The sequence below is a fragment of the Sceloporus undulatus genome, chromosome 1, assembly GCF_019175285.1.
Source record: "Sceloporus undulatus isolate JIND9_A2432 ecotype Alabama chromosome 1, SceUnd_v1.1, whole genome shotgun sequence".
Classification (NCBI taxonomy): Eukaryota; Metazoa; Chordata; class Lepidosauria; order Squamata; family Phrynosomatidae; genus Sceloporus; species Sceloporus undulatus.
The window spans coordinates 246,954,470-246,969,426 of NC_056522.1; the positions used below are offsets into that span (position 1 = coordinate 246,954,470).

Here is a 14,957-nt window from a genome sequence, read left to right on the forward strand (position 1 = left end):
ACTCCATCTCCCCCAAGGCTCTTCACATTTCCTTTCACAATGGAGACTAAGTGAGTCCCATTGCAAAACAGTCAAAGATCCCACCTTCCACCTCAACTCAGGCTGTGTTCCTATTCACCCTTCCTGTCTGACTATCCAGGGGATGGCTCATATCCAATCAATATTGTACCACTCCAGATCTGTTCCGGATCTCCTTTGTCCATGGGAAAACTATCAAACTTTTGTTACTCCATTTGGTAGCAGCAAGCACCCCTCAAGGATATGAAACATGATATAAATACCTGCCCAAGCCATAGCCACTGTGTTCATTGATAGGGGTGTGATTCACAGATTCTGTGTGCACTGAGGGTCTTGCTCACTTTCTCTGTGTTGCCCTCAGGTGCCGTCTGAGCCACTCTCTATTTCTTGTGGACCTATCTTCAGGATTGGTAATTATCATCCTAATTTTGGGTTCCTCTCTACCCAACTGTCCACAGTTTTCTTTCTGATAGCCATCTATGGTTCCTAAGGTTGCATTTGTTTTGTATGTTTGTGTGCACCTTTGCATATTTGTAAATAAAACCCTTCTGTTTACTGAAACTGGAGTCTCTCTGTAGTTAGTACTGGTATATACAGGTGAAAAGATCTCCAAATTTACCCTGATCTTTCAGGCCTCCTTTTGAGCTATAACTTTCCTAAAATTTAAGGAGATGCTGACACTGCTGGTGGCAGGCCCCCAATGTTCCCCCCACCTTTTAGGGTAACAGTGGCCAGGGGTTTTAGTGGTCCTGGCTTCACTGGCATGTGATGGGTACAATGACTTCACCTTTGGCAACCGTACAACTTTGCTTCATGGACTCTCTTTATCAAACAAAAGGCTATCCTAGCTTCTATGACATCAGGTCCTTTTGTTAGTTCCAGATAATGTTGGAAAGATCCTCAGCTGTTCTCCTTGAATGGAGGGATCAGGATTAGAAAGCCATTCATCCAACAGGCACACAATACACAGGCATTCTCCAGGCCATGCACACAGACTAACTGAATGCATAACTTTATTAAATAAATGCTTTGTCATAAGAAAAGACAAAGATCAAAGAGTAACATAAATTATAAGTTGAATAAATAGCATACAGCAATCTTCACTTTTTAATAAAATGTGAGATTCTTTTTTTAAGTACAAAATGCTAAAGAGAGCATTACACTCCTCATCCATTGTCAGCTTTTCACAAACTGCATTTTCCCCCACCGTAAGAGTATGACTATTCTTGTTTACCGCAAAAGAAAAACAAAAACAAAATATCCACAGAGCTACTGTATGTATGTATGTAAAGCTATTAAAAGCTACTGTAAAATGTGTAGTGAGTGAATAATTTTGCATAATGATTAAAACCAGGCAGGAAACTCGGAATCTTTTGGGTGGTTAACTGTGCTAATGTGGGCGATAGACCTGCATCGTAGAAGAGCTGTCCCAGTGGTGTTGTGGGAAGGGCTTAGCGTGGGCGAAATTGGACGTGGAGTGACACTTGAATCTTCCCTTCCACAGAGCATTAGCTGAGAGAGAGGCTTATACCAGGAAAGTGGCCCTGTGGGACTGTGGTGACCTGTCAACCGTTTAAGTCAGAGTTGCTCTGTTAAGAAAGGGAGCTTGGGGAAGGGGTAAGGGAGAGAAAGAAAGCAAGGGGAAGAGAGAGATGGAGAAATAGTGCAATATGCTCTTGTATTAGTGGTTTCAAAATAAAATTGTCCGCTGCAGCACTGACAAGGACGACCTCATCTTGGATGTTCTTGGCTCCCCAGGTGGCTGTCTTGCCTTCTACTATCTCAGCTGCAGTGGTACCCTCTCGAGATCTAGATTCTTACCCACAACTATTGAAAGGACTAGCTGCTCTGGCAGCTGGAGCCTGCACCCCTGAATGTTGTTTTCTATGTGAAAACTACCTCCAACACCTTTTCTGCCCTTCCACTGTGTGCATTGTCTCTGAAAGGAGCTTCTCCACTGCTGTCTTTTTTTTTAAAAAAACTTTTTCTCCTTATTCTGATTTGCTGATGCTTGATAGGAGGAAAGTTCTTTATCTAAAGAAAATCAAAGGAGCATGTTCTCCTTTGTCAACAAGGGAGAATATGTCCTAAGCAGGGCAAATGGCATTATCTCAGTTCCACCAATTCCCACCAGATCCAAGGTGTATAGCACCCAAGGCTGATCAAGTTATTTTTGGCACCTGAAGGAACCCCCTCCCAAAATTTCCCTGGCAAAACATACACCCCCAATAAAAAATACAGGAAAGCTAATAGTCTGCTGCCTTTGAAAACACTCCAAAAGCAGTTGTGAGAGGGAGGCGCTCCTCACTTTACCTGACCATAGAGCCACTCCTCAATAATATTCTCTTTCCCCTATTATTTAGGTAGTGGGTTTCTTTGGGGAAGTGTAGTTATATGGATTTAAAAACAGAGTGGCCAGTTTGAAGGAGGGAAGGAGGGAAATTCATTTATTCCATAACAAGAATACTGCATTTAAAGCTTATATGGCTTTGGCTTATAACACAGCTTATAACTGTACTCAGTTATAACTTCCTTTTTTAAAAGCTGTTGGGTTGTGTGAACCAGTGGCTTAATGGTCAGTGAAAGAATGAACGGCTAGAGGGTGTGCTGTATCCAATGTATCCAAAAGGCTAATGAACTTAGAGGGGATGGCTTGGTAGGTGTGATAAAGGACTTTAGACAAATTAGGTGCTCTTCAATAAGGCTTAGAAATCCCCGTTTTTAATAGCTTCACTTTTGGCAGGATTTCTTCCCTATAATCTCTTGCACAAGTGCTTCAAAATCTATAGGATAAGATATGGGGTCTGCTGCTAATACATATTAGCAATATTTCTAGCTGCAGCATCTGCCTTGAGGCTCACAGGTTTTTTGCCTGCTCAACTGCCCTACAGGTTTGCTAGACTCTTTTAGGCAATGATCAAATTATGTAAATGTTATGCGGGTGGCTATCTTGAGCCCTCTTAAGTGTATACAAAACAAATATTTTTACTCCACATTACAAGGTCCCAGTGGACTCCTTTGTTTGAGTCAAACCAAGAGTGCACAAGCATTAAAAGTTTATTATAGTCTTTCTGGGGCAACTCTACAGCAGGATCTACCTGGAAAAGGGTCTGTAGTTCTTTTAATCTTCCATAGACTGCTAGTAACTTTGCATAGTTAAGGTAAGAGCAACAGTTTCTTTGCCTTACAGATGATATTTTTAACTGCTGTTGAAAGAAACCTACGTGTTTGCCTTCTAAGGGCTGATGCTTACACCAGTTTTAGATTGTCCATGCTGTTCCCATCATGCTTAAGCAATACTGACCACTATGTTGCTTACAGAAAATGAGCTCTAGCCAATGCACTTGAACCTAATTCAGCTTTTGATGCAGCCAGAAAAAAATTGCACCTAGCAGAGATTACTTTGTTTGGATTACATCTCCTAGAGGGGATTGGGAAGTAATAGTAAAAAATGTTGCTTTTCCAGGTGCTGGTGACTAGGCAATGAGAACACATTCACAGTAATGTTTTGAATGCATTAATCCCCACTGCTCACAACCCCCCCAACCCCTATATGTGAGTTGGCAGTGAAAGAGCTAAGCAGTAATATTGTCATTGAATATAAGCCACTTTTCCAAATTATTTGTGGAGTCTATTGGCGGGAGGGGAGGGAGGAAGAGAGAAAGAAGTTGAGGCTGTATTGTGTCTCCTGTTTACTGGGTAAGGTCTCTTTTCTTATTCTGCAGGGAAGGGTTTTCAAGTTTCAAGAAATAAAACAAAATACATATCAAGAAAGAAAGAAAACAATTTTTCTGAAACCAGTCCAGGAGTTGGGGGGAAGGGTTGAGAGGGATTTTAGTGACATTCTTTAATCTTATGCAACTAAAGGCATATTTGCACCACAGATGTACACTGAAATGAGAGCCATTGGGTCCCTCCAGGGAACCTTAGGAACTGAAGGTCTGCCCAGGGAGTTGAGAGTTCTCAGGAACCATAGCAGACTTCTCAGACCCTCAGCAAACTGCAGTTCCCATAATTTTTGGGTAAAACCATGGGAATCAAACTGGTATAAAACTTGCAATCATTTGCAGTGTAAATTTGCCCCAGTTCTTTTTATATATATTTATATAAAAAAATGTGACTAGCACAATTCCTGTCTCCTTATACACAACATAACTTAGATTATATGTGCAACTCTCTCCACTTCTCTTCTGCCTTTGTCTACTTTTTTTTTGACAATAAGATGTTTGTTTGCTTCTGCTGCCTCTCCTCAGCCCAAAGCCACTGTATGATTTACATGTCAAGAAAGTGCATGGTGCCTGCCTTGCAGTGAGCAAAATGGGTCTGACCCATTTCCCCAAGTTTCACCTTTGTTCATAATGGGTCCACATTGAAGCCCCATCTTCAAAGAGCCCAGGAGCTAGTAGTAGGCTTTGTTTTAGCATAAACTTTCTGTAGGTCTTGAGACATCATTTTGTTCCTCTGTCAAAGGTCAGACACATCTATGGTGGAAGGATTGGCAGCAGAGGGTGGATTGGGAGGAGCCTTTTAGAAATGTCAAGACCTGATTCAAGCTTTACATACACTTGCTGGTTTGGTTCTTAGGAACTGACAGTTGTGGTATTTCCTTTGGGTGATTCCTCAAGATGCACTACTTTGATGCCACTTTATGTCTCCCTCACTTGGACTACTGACCATTAACTGTGGCATATCTACCCAAGATACCAGTGGCACCTTTCTCTATGATTCCCTATGATCATAGGGGGATGGACAACTTGTAATCCTCCAGATGTTGTTGAATTGCAGCTCCCACCAATATCAGCCAGCATAGCCAGTAGTGAAGGATAATAGGATTTGTAGTCTAGCACCATCCAGAAGGACACAATTAGCTTATCCCAATTTGTAAATGATCCTATGCTCAAAACCATAGATAGAGAAAGGATCCTTGGTGGATTTCTTTCCACTCAGTTAGCAGAAGGCTACAAATAATAACCAAAATGTTGCACATGGATCTCCTGCAGGAACACTAGGATTATGTCCACTTCTGGCAGAAACACACCTCAGTTTGCTAACATCAAAGCAGTGAAGTGTGGTCTCCCTTCCTTACCCCATTGCCACAAATTTCCACCCTTTCTCCCATTTACATGCTTGTGACTTAGTCCATTCACACAACGTCTGGAGAGATTCATTGGGTAGGGTCGCTAAAGAGCTTCCTTGACTGGCACAAATCCAGTAGCTCTGTAACATCCTTCTTGTCAAGGAACTGGGAGGAGAGGTACTTAGGGTGGTGGTCCTAATATTTCCAACTGATGGCACGGTCAGTGGAGCCCCTCAGGAATTAAGAAGACAGACAAACACTCCCAACCAGCAACCTACCTTAAGGTAGGTAGTAAAAAAGGGAGGCATTTTCACCTTTTAGCACCCTAAAATAGGGTTGTAGGGGAGGGGGAAAATCTGGGCCCAATTGTTCTTGGAAGCAAATGTCCCAGTCAAAGCACAGTTCAGCTTTTTGTTTTTTTACTACCAGAGTGCATGGTTGGTTTTTGCCCCACCTCTTGAGGAGAAAGGGCATAAAGTTTTACCAATGCTGCCAAAGCCACAGGGAGGGGGTGGATGGGATATCCAGAGGTGATTAACATATCTCTGGAAGTCTGAATGCTGACAAATGTACCTCTTGATCAAATGTCAAAAGCTGGATTGAAGGACGGAGTTGATTTGGTTCATGTTGTTGAAGTCCATGGCAGGACTTCTACCCAAATGGTCAAACTTTTGAAAGTATTATAACCATGGGAAGAAACATTGTATTCCTATACCCATCATTCCCAGTCTCTGCACAAAGTGAGAAGCTTCTGCACACCCAAAGGCAGAGAAGTCATCTTCCCTCACCTCCATAAGACAAGACCTCCAAAGGCGGGAGTGCCTGATCACAATTTTCTTGCCATTTCTCACATCCTTGGGAAGACCAGATAATGACTGGCTTTTCAATATTGTCCTGGAGCTCACCTGAAGGTGACTGGTAATGAAGGGGAGTTGGCAGGGGCAGGTTAGGAACAAAACTTGCCACAGTCCCTTTCATACAGTTGTCATTCTGCCAGAAAGATTCCTCATTTCCTTTTAATCTGTATTAGTAGTGTGTATTGTGAGTCATTGTGGGTGTCCTTTTGCTTCTCCTGTCAATGGCACTCTTTTGTTTTGATGCTCACCAAGCAGTGCAGTCTTTCTCCACCTGCCCACATGAAACGGTATCTCTTTCAGTCACTTTGTCTTTCTCCCTCTCTCTCCATGCTTCTCTCTCCATTTAGCATGTTGTCCAGAAGTGCTTGCAGCCAGCCACACCAGTGTAACCTCAAGTCCTTTGGAGTCCTCCTCTGGGAAGAAAGGCTTACCAAAGGGTGCCATTTCTGGTTAGGTTGCAGTGGCCTGATGCTTCTCAATGGCTACTCAGTTCAGTGATTCTTTCAGTCAGTCCTTTCTATTGGTGCTGATCCTTTTCTTGCATTCACACTTGCTCTTATGGGTAAAGGAAGGACCCTTGTCATGGCAGTGTCCATAGAAACATACCAAGGAGTTTAAAAAACAACAGCAAAAAGAACAACAACAATAGCAACAAGAATTATTTTTTTTAAAAAAATGGCTTAGCCTTTAGTGGTCTGCCCAAGCCTGAATGTGAAAGTTGACAAATCAATGGTTTCTGCAGGCAGTTTATATGTGCCATCTGTTTGTTCTCACAGCTAGAGTTAATACCTTTTCTGTCCTGACAGGCCTCATGTGTCTCCCAGTGACACAACAGTCAGAAATTCCACAGATACAGCTTTCCCCAATAGAAAGATGCAGTGATGGGGATAAAACCACACCGACTGCATTTCTGCCTGGCAAACAGGTGTTAGAGACCCAGAGCCTCTGTCAAGGAAAAAGGCGAAGCTACTCAAATACACTTTGAACGACCAGAGGCCTCTGTCTACAGAGGCTTTCAGATAAAATTACAGATATCAGAAGAAGGGAAACTATTTCTCTAACTGTGAACTGGGTTTGCACGTTTAGTATAGTGTGATTGTTAGGAATCCCAAACTGACCTCTCCCAATTGTCCTTGTGCAACCTCATCCTTACAGCAAAAAGACAGAGAGGGTAATAATGTTTTCTAGGCTATTAAGGCCATGGAAATTCACAGGACTGTTGATGTAAAGCTGACTGTAAGCAATAAAAACATTGTGCTTAAAGTACCTGCAAGGTATTTGCTACAGTATTACATGCAGATACACAATCCCTTGAATACCTTGAACCTACACAAGGAACCCTAAATAGGTTTGTGGGCCTTCACTCATGGTTAAAGTTAAAGGGGCTCTTGTGTGTCAGGAAGGAGGCATGCTTACTGAAGAACAAACATGTGCACACATTTGTTTACACTGGGAAAAGGATGCACAATGACACCTGAAACAATCAGGTCAAACTTCTTAGTACCCAAGGAAAACCCCCCCAATGGGAACTGAAAGCATTTGATTCTTAATTATTTGGTTTCTCTGTCTCCTGCTGTATGTCCTGGTGTTTTCATTTGTTTTTCTCGGAAGCAGAAATGAAAATGTACTCTCAAAAAGTTGCCAGGATACAAAAATGCATATACATTCACATGTAGGTGTATATATATGTGTACCTATATGTGTATGTATGCAAGGCCTGCTTATCCTAGAATTCTCCTGGTCACACTAAGTACTTTTCTGATTTGAAAAGTCTGAAATCCCCTATATATTAAAGAAAGAAGAAAAGTTTACAAAAATAATCCACACAATTCAAGTGCTTCTGAGAGCTTCCTGTGCTGATATTGTCTTGGTAGCTGTGTGGACTTATGTGCAAGCCAGTTGGCCTATGAGATTTGTGCAGGGCCATGTCCCAAGGGAGGTGGCTGGCATATTGTCATCATCATCACCTTCTTCATCATCGTCTTCCCCTTTGATTTGTTGCATTTTAATTTTTGGCTTAACATGTTTCCTTTTCTCCTTGAGTCTCTGTCATTGCCATTGAGAGAAGTGGATGACATGCTGTAGATTCCGAGGTCCTCAGTTTTTTAAATGAGATGAAAGGAATCGGTCTCTTGGGGGGCGTCGTGAGGTGTGGGTGGGTGAGATGGGTGGGGAAGGGCTCTGGCAGGGAGAGAGAGGTAAGAGGGACATTCACTCAGTGTTGCCACTGTCGAAGTTGTGACATTGGAGGTCTCCAGCTACATAATCCGTTCCTGGAAGCTTCAGTCCATATTTGTCCACACACCAACACAGTCCACGTTTTCGGCCCCGAGAGGGCTTGCACTGGAGAGAAGATGACAAAGAAGAAAAGTTGAGGGGGAGAACTGCATCTTCCCCAGGATGATGATGTCATTTTCCAGAGCTTGAAAAGGTTACCTATCCCCATCCCTGTCCACAGATAAGCTTTCCTCCTATTTTGCAAAGCATATTTCTTGAGGCTGCTTCATAGTACAGAAGTATAGTGCTATAATTCCACTTCAACTGCCATGGCTGCATCTTCTAGAATTCTGGGATTGGTAATTTGGTGCTCCTCCATCTACTGCAAATCCTAGGATTCCACAGGATGTTGCAATGGCTGCTAAAGCAGAATCATAGTGCTATAACTGTGCAGTGTGAAAAGGCCCTTTGACTTTACATGTCCTCGTAGTTCTTCATGTGAAGTTCCACATCCTCACCACCACCTTGGCAGCTGTCAGGAGGGCCCCTGCTGTTGTTGTTTACCAGTGGGGCAGGAAGGGAGGAGACCAGATCAAAGAGAAGCATCTGGTCTCACCTTCATTTGTGGGAAGAAATGAGGGCATGCTTTCAAATGGAGTGCATCCACCTTCTCCTTCCCCGCAAAGCTCAAAGCAGTCAGAACCTCATGGTGTGAATCCCCTCTTGTCTGCTTCCCCTTCTCTGTGGTAAGAAGGAGCAATAACAGCCCCTCAGGGACTTGATAGCTGCCAGACATGAGGGCCCCATTCATACTGGGGTAAAAGACATGGAGGGAACTGGGATGATCCGGATGCCCCTCCCCCGAATCGCTCCGTTAGCAAGTGCCCACTACAAATTGAAATCGAATGCATTTTGACAGAAATCGAATGCATTCTGTAGATTGGCCGCTGCCAATCAAGCTATCGTCATGGTGACGTTTGCAGGGCATCGGGGGAAGTGTCCTCCCTTTTTAAAGAGCCAGGCACAGGGGTTTCAGCGGCTGAAGCAGGGAGAGAGATGCCCCCCCCTCTCTCTCTTTTTTAATAAACCTGTGGGCTTTTGGGTCAGATCTGCCCCTGTTCCAGGCAAAGGATGGGATTGCCATGCTTTTTTTTTTTTTTTGCTTTTAAAAGCAACATTAGCTTTCCCTTAGCTTCCCTTGCTGTATCTGCTCAAGAAGACAAATCATTCGCATGTTCGCTCAAAAAAAATTGGTAAAAATATAACATTGATTGTTTGCAACATTTGTAGCTTCTCTCTCTGCAGAAAGCAAGTGCAAGCCTGGCTCCATCTGCCTCTGGAATAGAAACCATGCGCATGTGCGCTAAAAAAAATGGATAAAAATTAAACATACATTCTGGAATAGAAACCATGCGCATGTGCGCTCAAAAAAAATGGATAAAAATGAAATATACATTCTGGAATAGAAATTGTTTGCATTTGAAAAGGGGGGGGGGTTTGCCTGACATGAGCTCCGTTCATGACCTGATTTTTTCCTCCTGCAAGGGAAGGAATGCCCAGCGACAGAGGGCTTTGGGCAGGGGAATGCAGGGAAAAGAGGCTCCTAAAGAATGCCTTCCCTTGCTCCCTTCTGCCCAGGGCTCTTTCCTCCTCCCCCTCCCCTCCGATGAGGGGAGGAAATGCCTTGCCCTTTGCCCACCCTCTGACCTAAATCCCTCCCTCAATTTGCCTCGATCGTGATCGAGGCCAAAGTTCTCATTCCCAGGACCTGGGGTTTTTAAAAAGAAACGGCATTTGCGCCGATTTCAAAAGACCCGCGCTAGGGGCCATTTAACACGGAACGGGTGTGCAAGCCCCGGATTCGCTTGTGTGAGATTCGGGGTGAGTAGGAACTTCACGTGATTGAATCGGTTTCAAAACCGATTTTTTTTGTAATGTGAATGAGCCCGAGGATATTTTGGAGTGGAGTGTAAGAGCAAACAAAGAGCCCTCTGCATCCCATCCAAAAAGAATTTCTTTTTTCCCCTTTTTATTAAAGTTTATTCTCTTTACACAATTGAATTTCATCTTAACAATCACATAATTATTCCCTTGATCCCGCCTCTATACATACTTTTCGATCATTCATTTACCTGTTCCTATTACACTACTTTCTTTCTCCACAAAACCAGAATAGTTCATAGACTCTATATTACATTATCTGTTCTTGTGATACTAATTTAAATAACAGAAAGCATCTTTGCTTACCTCCCACGCCTTTATCTTAACTCAAATAGAAATCTTAAACTCATTGTTAGATTACAACCATCCAAAAAGAATTTCTATGTGTATTGGATACTGGCCTATACCTGTTTCCTCTTGTAGAAGCCTTTCCTGTCACAATTGGGAAGGTGGACAGCACGAGGAATCATTCGCTGGCTTGATTTCAGTTCCTGCAGTGATGCCTCCATCTGCCTCCGGCATGGACCCTGAAAAAAGAGAAAAAGAGACACTAAGACACTACAACAGCACCTTTCCTGGTTGGATCAGGGCTGCAGCAACCTCACCCTGTGGCCCCGATCTGGCCTCTGGAGGGCACAAAAAAGGAGTTTATCATCTTTTTTTGCAGAGGTGTTTTCCTCAGTGATGAAAGACATCTGTTTATCATACCATGTGATTTACTTCATCTCTGTATCTTGCACCTTGTGACTAGTTATTAGAAGGTAAACATGAGCTTAATTTGCAAATCTAATTGCTGAGGCACACATCACTGCAGACAGCATGCTGTGGGAAGAAAAATGGTTTGTTGGACAAAATATGTATTCCTCTTTATGTCTCATTTGACCTTGAGAATGGATAGTGCCCAAACATTAAATACTGAGGAAGATGAAACTCTGAGTTCTCAAGAGTGACACAGAAGCCACTGAACAGGGCACAGCCACACTGAGGTTGACTTGACTTATCTGAGGTTGTAAGGGGTGTGCCTACTGCCTTTTCTGAATGCTTCTAAAATTTCTTGCAGTTTGGGACATGACTAAGGAGTTTAGTGCACAGCTAAAAAAAGTGACATATAACTGCCAAATTCAATTCTAATGGGGGCTGCATCTGGACATTATCAGAAACATTTTGCTGCTGACATGGACTCAGCTGGGCTCTCTTCAAAACCAGAAAGCTCCTGGCTTTGCAAATTGCCTGGCTGGGCCCGGATTCTACTCAGACGTTATCTGGGCTGCACCTGGCTAGCGGTGTCGGTGGCAAAATGTATCTGATAATACCCAGATGCAGACCAAATTAGAATTGAATTTGGAAGCAGTATGTCGATTTTTTTAGCTGTGCGCTAAACTCCTAAATATTGGAGGTTCAGGCATTTATATGGGAAATGAGTAGGCTCTTTGGTGCTATTAGGCTATTTATTATGTGGAGCTATATAGATACACTGTACAAACATACAGCGCGCCCACGCCATATGCGGGCACGCCATATGTGGTCTTGAGCGTATGCGCTCAAGCCACGGGGAGCGCGCAGGGCGGAAGGGGCGGTGCATCCCATTCAATTGAATGGGGGTGTGCGCCCATGGCGCTCCGCGCATCGCCACACCGCTGTGCACGAGCCCCATTGTTTCCAATGGGGCTTGAGCATAGGCGGAATTCGCCTTACGCAGCGGGATCCAGAACGGATCCCCCGTGTAAGGAGAGGGCCGACTGTATATATATTACTCTCAGGGAGAAACACAGACATATCAACATCTTGGTGATTCAGCTTCATTGCATTCCTAAAGAAAGATCAGGCTAACCACACTTCTTGTGGAAGGGGACTGCATAGCCTGGGAGCAGCCACTGAGAAGACTCCCTCCCATGTTCTCACCAAATGTGCCTGTGAGGGTTGTAGGACCAGGAAAAAAACCCTTCTTCCACAGATCTTAAAAAGAAATATGTACAGATACCACTTTCAGCTGTCAGAACAAACTCCCTCTCTGAACTGTTCTCTTAACTATCCACTCCACAAGCATGGTAGTTATGTTAAATGTGTAGATGGAAAGAATGAATGACAAGTGCTGGAAAAACAAGAGAATGAAGGAAAAGGAGAAGATGGGTTATGGAGCTCTGGGGAGGGCCTTGCACTTACCAGTTCAAATTCTGGTCTGAGCTCAGGGGCAGCCACTCGTGGGTGTGCAGTGTTTTCCGCCCCACCCACAAACTTGGCTAAAGAATACTTCTTCCTGCGATCCTTCTTCAGGGCCTCAGCCTTGTGCTCTGGGATACGCCCATGGGCTTTGTTCCTGTACATTTTGGGCGAGTAGGTCTCCTCTGCCATCTCTGAGGTGGTTGGCTCCTCATGTTCACGGGATTCTCTTTCTGTATGGGAGGAAAGAAGACAGAGAATGTTCAGCATACGCTTGGACCTATCACCTTTTCTCATCCATGTACTTGATTCATTCGTGAGGTGGGTTCAAGCCGATACCTCCAGATACGGATAGACTGTGAATGCCATAATTCCTTGCAAGAACAGATGATGGTGAGGAATGTTGGCTGATTCTCATCCCTGATGTACTTAGTTGTTTTACTGAAACAACTGCTACAGGATCCAGGCAGACCAACATTGCTTCTGTGTAACATGCAAAACTCAGATTCTGAATATCTTCACATGATATGTGCAATAGAAATTGGAATAGCTTTAGTATATATCAGGGGTCGGCAACCTCTGGCCCGCGGGCTGGATGTGGCCCGCGGAGGCCTTTCGGACAGCCCCTGCATGCCCCTGTCGCCGCCGCGGCCAATTGCGGCTTTTCCCAGCTACCGTGCGCCGCCATTTTGTTTTTCAAAATGGTGGCAAGGTCTCGCGAGACCTTCCCCAAGGTCATGCAACACTTCACCGCCATTTTGATAAACAAAATGGCGGCGCCCTAGAGGCGAAGTCTTGCGCGACCACAAGAAAGGTCCTCTCTGGGAGGCCCGATGCTGTCGCTGGGGCCCTCCAAGAGGGCTCCGGCGGCGGGCCTCTGGGAGTCCCGATGCTGTCGCTGGGGCCCTCCAAGAAATTCTTTCCAAATCAAGACAAAGTGATTGTCTGGATTTGTTTTCTCATTTTGTCTCTCATAGTTGAGGTCTACCTATGATGTCAATTACAGGCCTCTCTAACCTTTTTAAGTGGGAGAACTTGCACAATTGGTGGCTGACTAAATACTTTTTTGCCCCACTGTACATGAGGCTTCTGGGAGAAGAGGTCCAAAATCTCTTAAACTACTGCAGGCCTAAAGACTGCAGGGCCAAAACCTGACAGCTAGGGATGTCACAGAGATCTGGCCTTGGTTATAAGACTAGTTTTACAAGTGATGCCAATTAATCATGTTACACTGAGCATCAATCACTGTTACACAGAGTATAGCACTATAACAAATAGCACCAAGTAATGAGGAATATATATATATATATATACACACACACACACACACACACACACACACACACACACACCCTTTTCAAGACAGTGGTCTTGCCCTGAGATTCCTCCCCCTCACCTGAGATCAGGGAATCTCAATGGTCAGTCTTACCAACACTGCCTTGAGACCTACAGTTTAACTGTGCCAGGCCCATTAGTTGCCCTAGGAGTTTTACAAGCAGGTAAAATGCTGATCCCATTGGTCTTCACTGTCCAATCATGAAATTTCAGGGGATATTCTGCCTCTGAAAAGGAATTCTCTCTTTTATGCTGCTTACCATGGTCCTGATAAACACCCCCTTTCCTGTTGTGTTTTATCTTATCCTTCTGTACCTTTCAGCATTTTCAGAGATGAAAACTGGGACACGAGTGGCCAAAGAAGACCAGAGTATGGTCATAATGACAAAAAGTAATGAGGAAGAACACAGAAGGCAGGAGATGTTGCAGCCGTTTGTTTTTGCCTGGATCTACAGGGAGGTGCATGATTACACTCCTTCCTCTCCTCCTTGCTGAGTTAATGGAAAGGAAACTATGGTTTTACCTTGAACTCAGTTTGCAGCAACTAAAATAAACTGAAGACAAAAGGGGAAAGGGGAAGGGGGAAGGGGGAGAAAGAAACGTTTTTTTAAAAAAAAGCAGCTGAAAAACTATTATGACAGAAGATTTAACCAGGAATTCCAGAAAGTAATTCATATTTAATTATTCTTTCCACCTTCTTGTGGCAGTGAATTCCCCTGGGAAAATCTATCTTGCCTTCTAAACTCTCTGCTGGTTACAGTCAAATTCTTTAATCCCAGCCAATATGATCTTATTAACAGATGGACAAGTTCAGAGCTCCAGAGTGGTTTATATATAGGAGCGACTTGGTGACAGCCTATACTTAGCCAAAGTTTGACCTTTAATATGGCCCTTTAGCAAAAGGCGGTTATTTTTGGTTCTACCTTGAAATAAAGCTCTAAACCCCAGGGATTATGGAATCTTGCATTGTTCATTCTCATTAGACTTGCTTATAATGCTACTGGAGCAGCTGAGAGCTGGGGTGATGGGTGGGATTTAAAGTAGGGAAACAATATAATGACATACAGACTGAAATAAATGAAGGACAACTGGAAACTTTGCTACCCTCATAGCCTTAGAAGCACATGGTCTCCTGAGCATTTATGTGGCCCCAAATTCTCATGGTATCTGAACAGTTCCAGATGTTTGTGAAAATTTATCCACATTCACCTCTCTTCCAAAAGATCGCTTTCCTCCATTCTCCAACCATCTAGGCAAGGGTAGGCAAATGTGGCCCTCCAGATCTTTTTGGACTGTAAATCCCATAAATCCTTACCATGCACCATGCTGGTTAGGGGCTGACAGGAGCAGCA

At 43.8% G+C, this 14,957-nt stretch overlaps 1 protein-coding gene across 3 annotated transcripts in view; it reads right to left on the bottom strand.

Moving 5' to 3' along the window:
* Nucleotides 1-1,014: 1,014 nt before the first annotated feature.
* The window catches only part of IGFBP5 (insulin like growth factor binding protein 5), a 67,812-nt gene continuing 53,869 nt past the window's right edge, over nucleotides 1,015-14,957 (bottom strand). For all 3 annotated transcript variants that reach the window (XM_042456339.1, XM_042456357.1, XM_042456347.1), the window contains exons 3-5: nucleotides 12,274-12,503; nucleotides 10,518-10,637; nucleotides 1,015-8,295 (exon numbers count right to left, since the gene is read on the bottom strand). In XM_042456339.1, coding sequence (XP_042312273.1) covers nucleotides 8,164-8,295; nucleotides 10,518-10,637; nucleotides 12,274-12,503 — 482 coding nt within the window. In that variant the 3' untranslated portion in view covers nucleotides 1,015-8,163. The remainder of the gene's footprint in view (nucleotides 8,296-10,517; nucleotides 10,638-12,273; nucleotides 12,504-14,957) is intronic.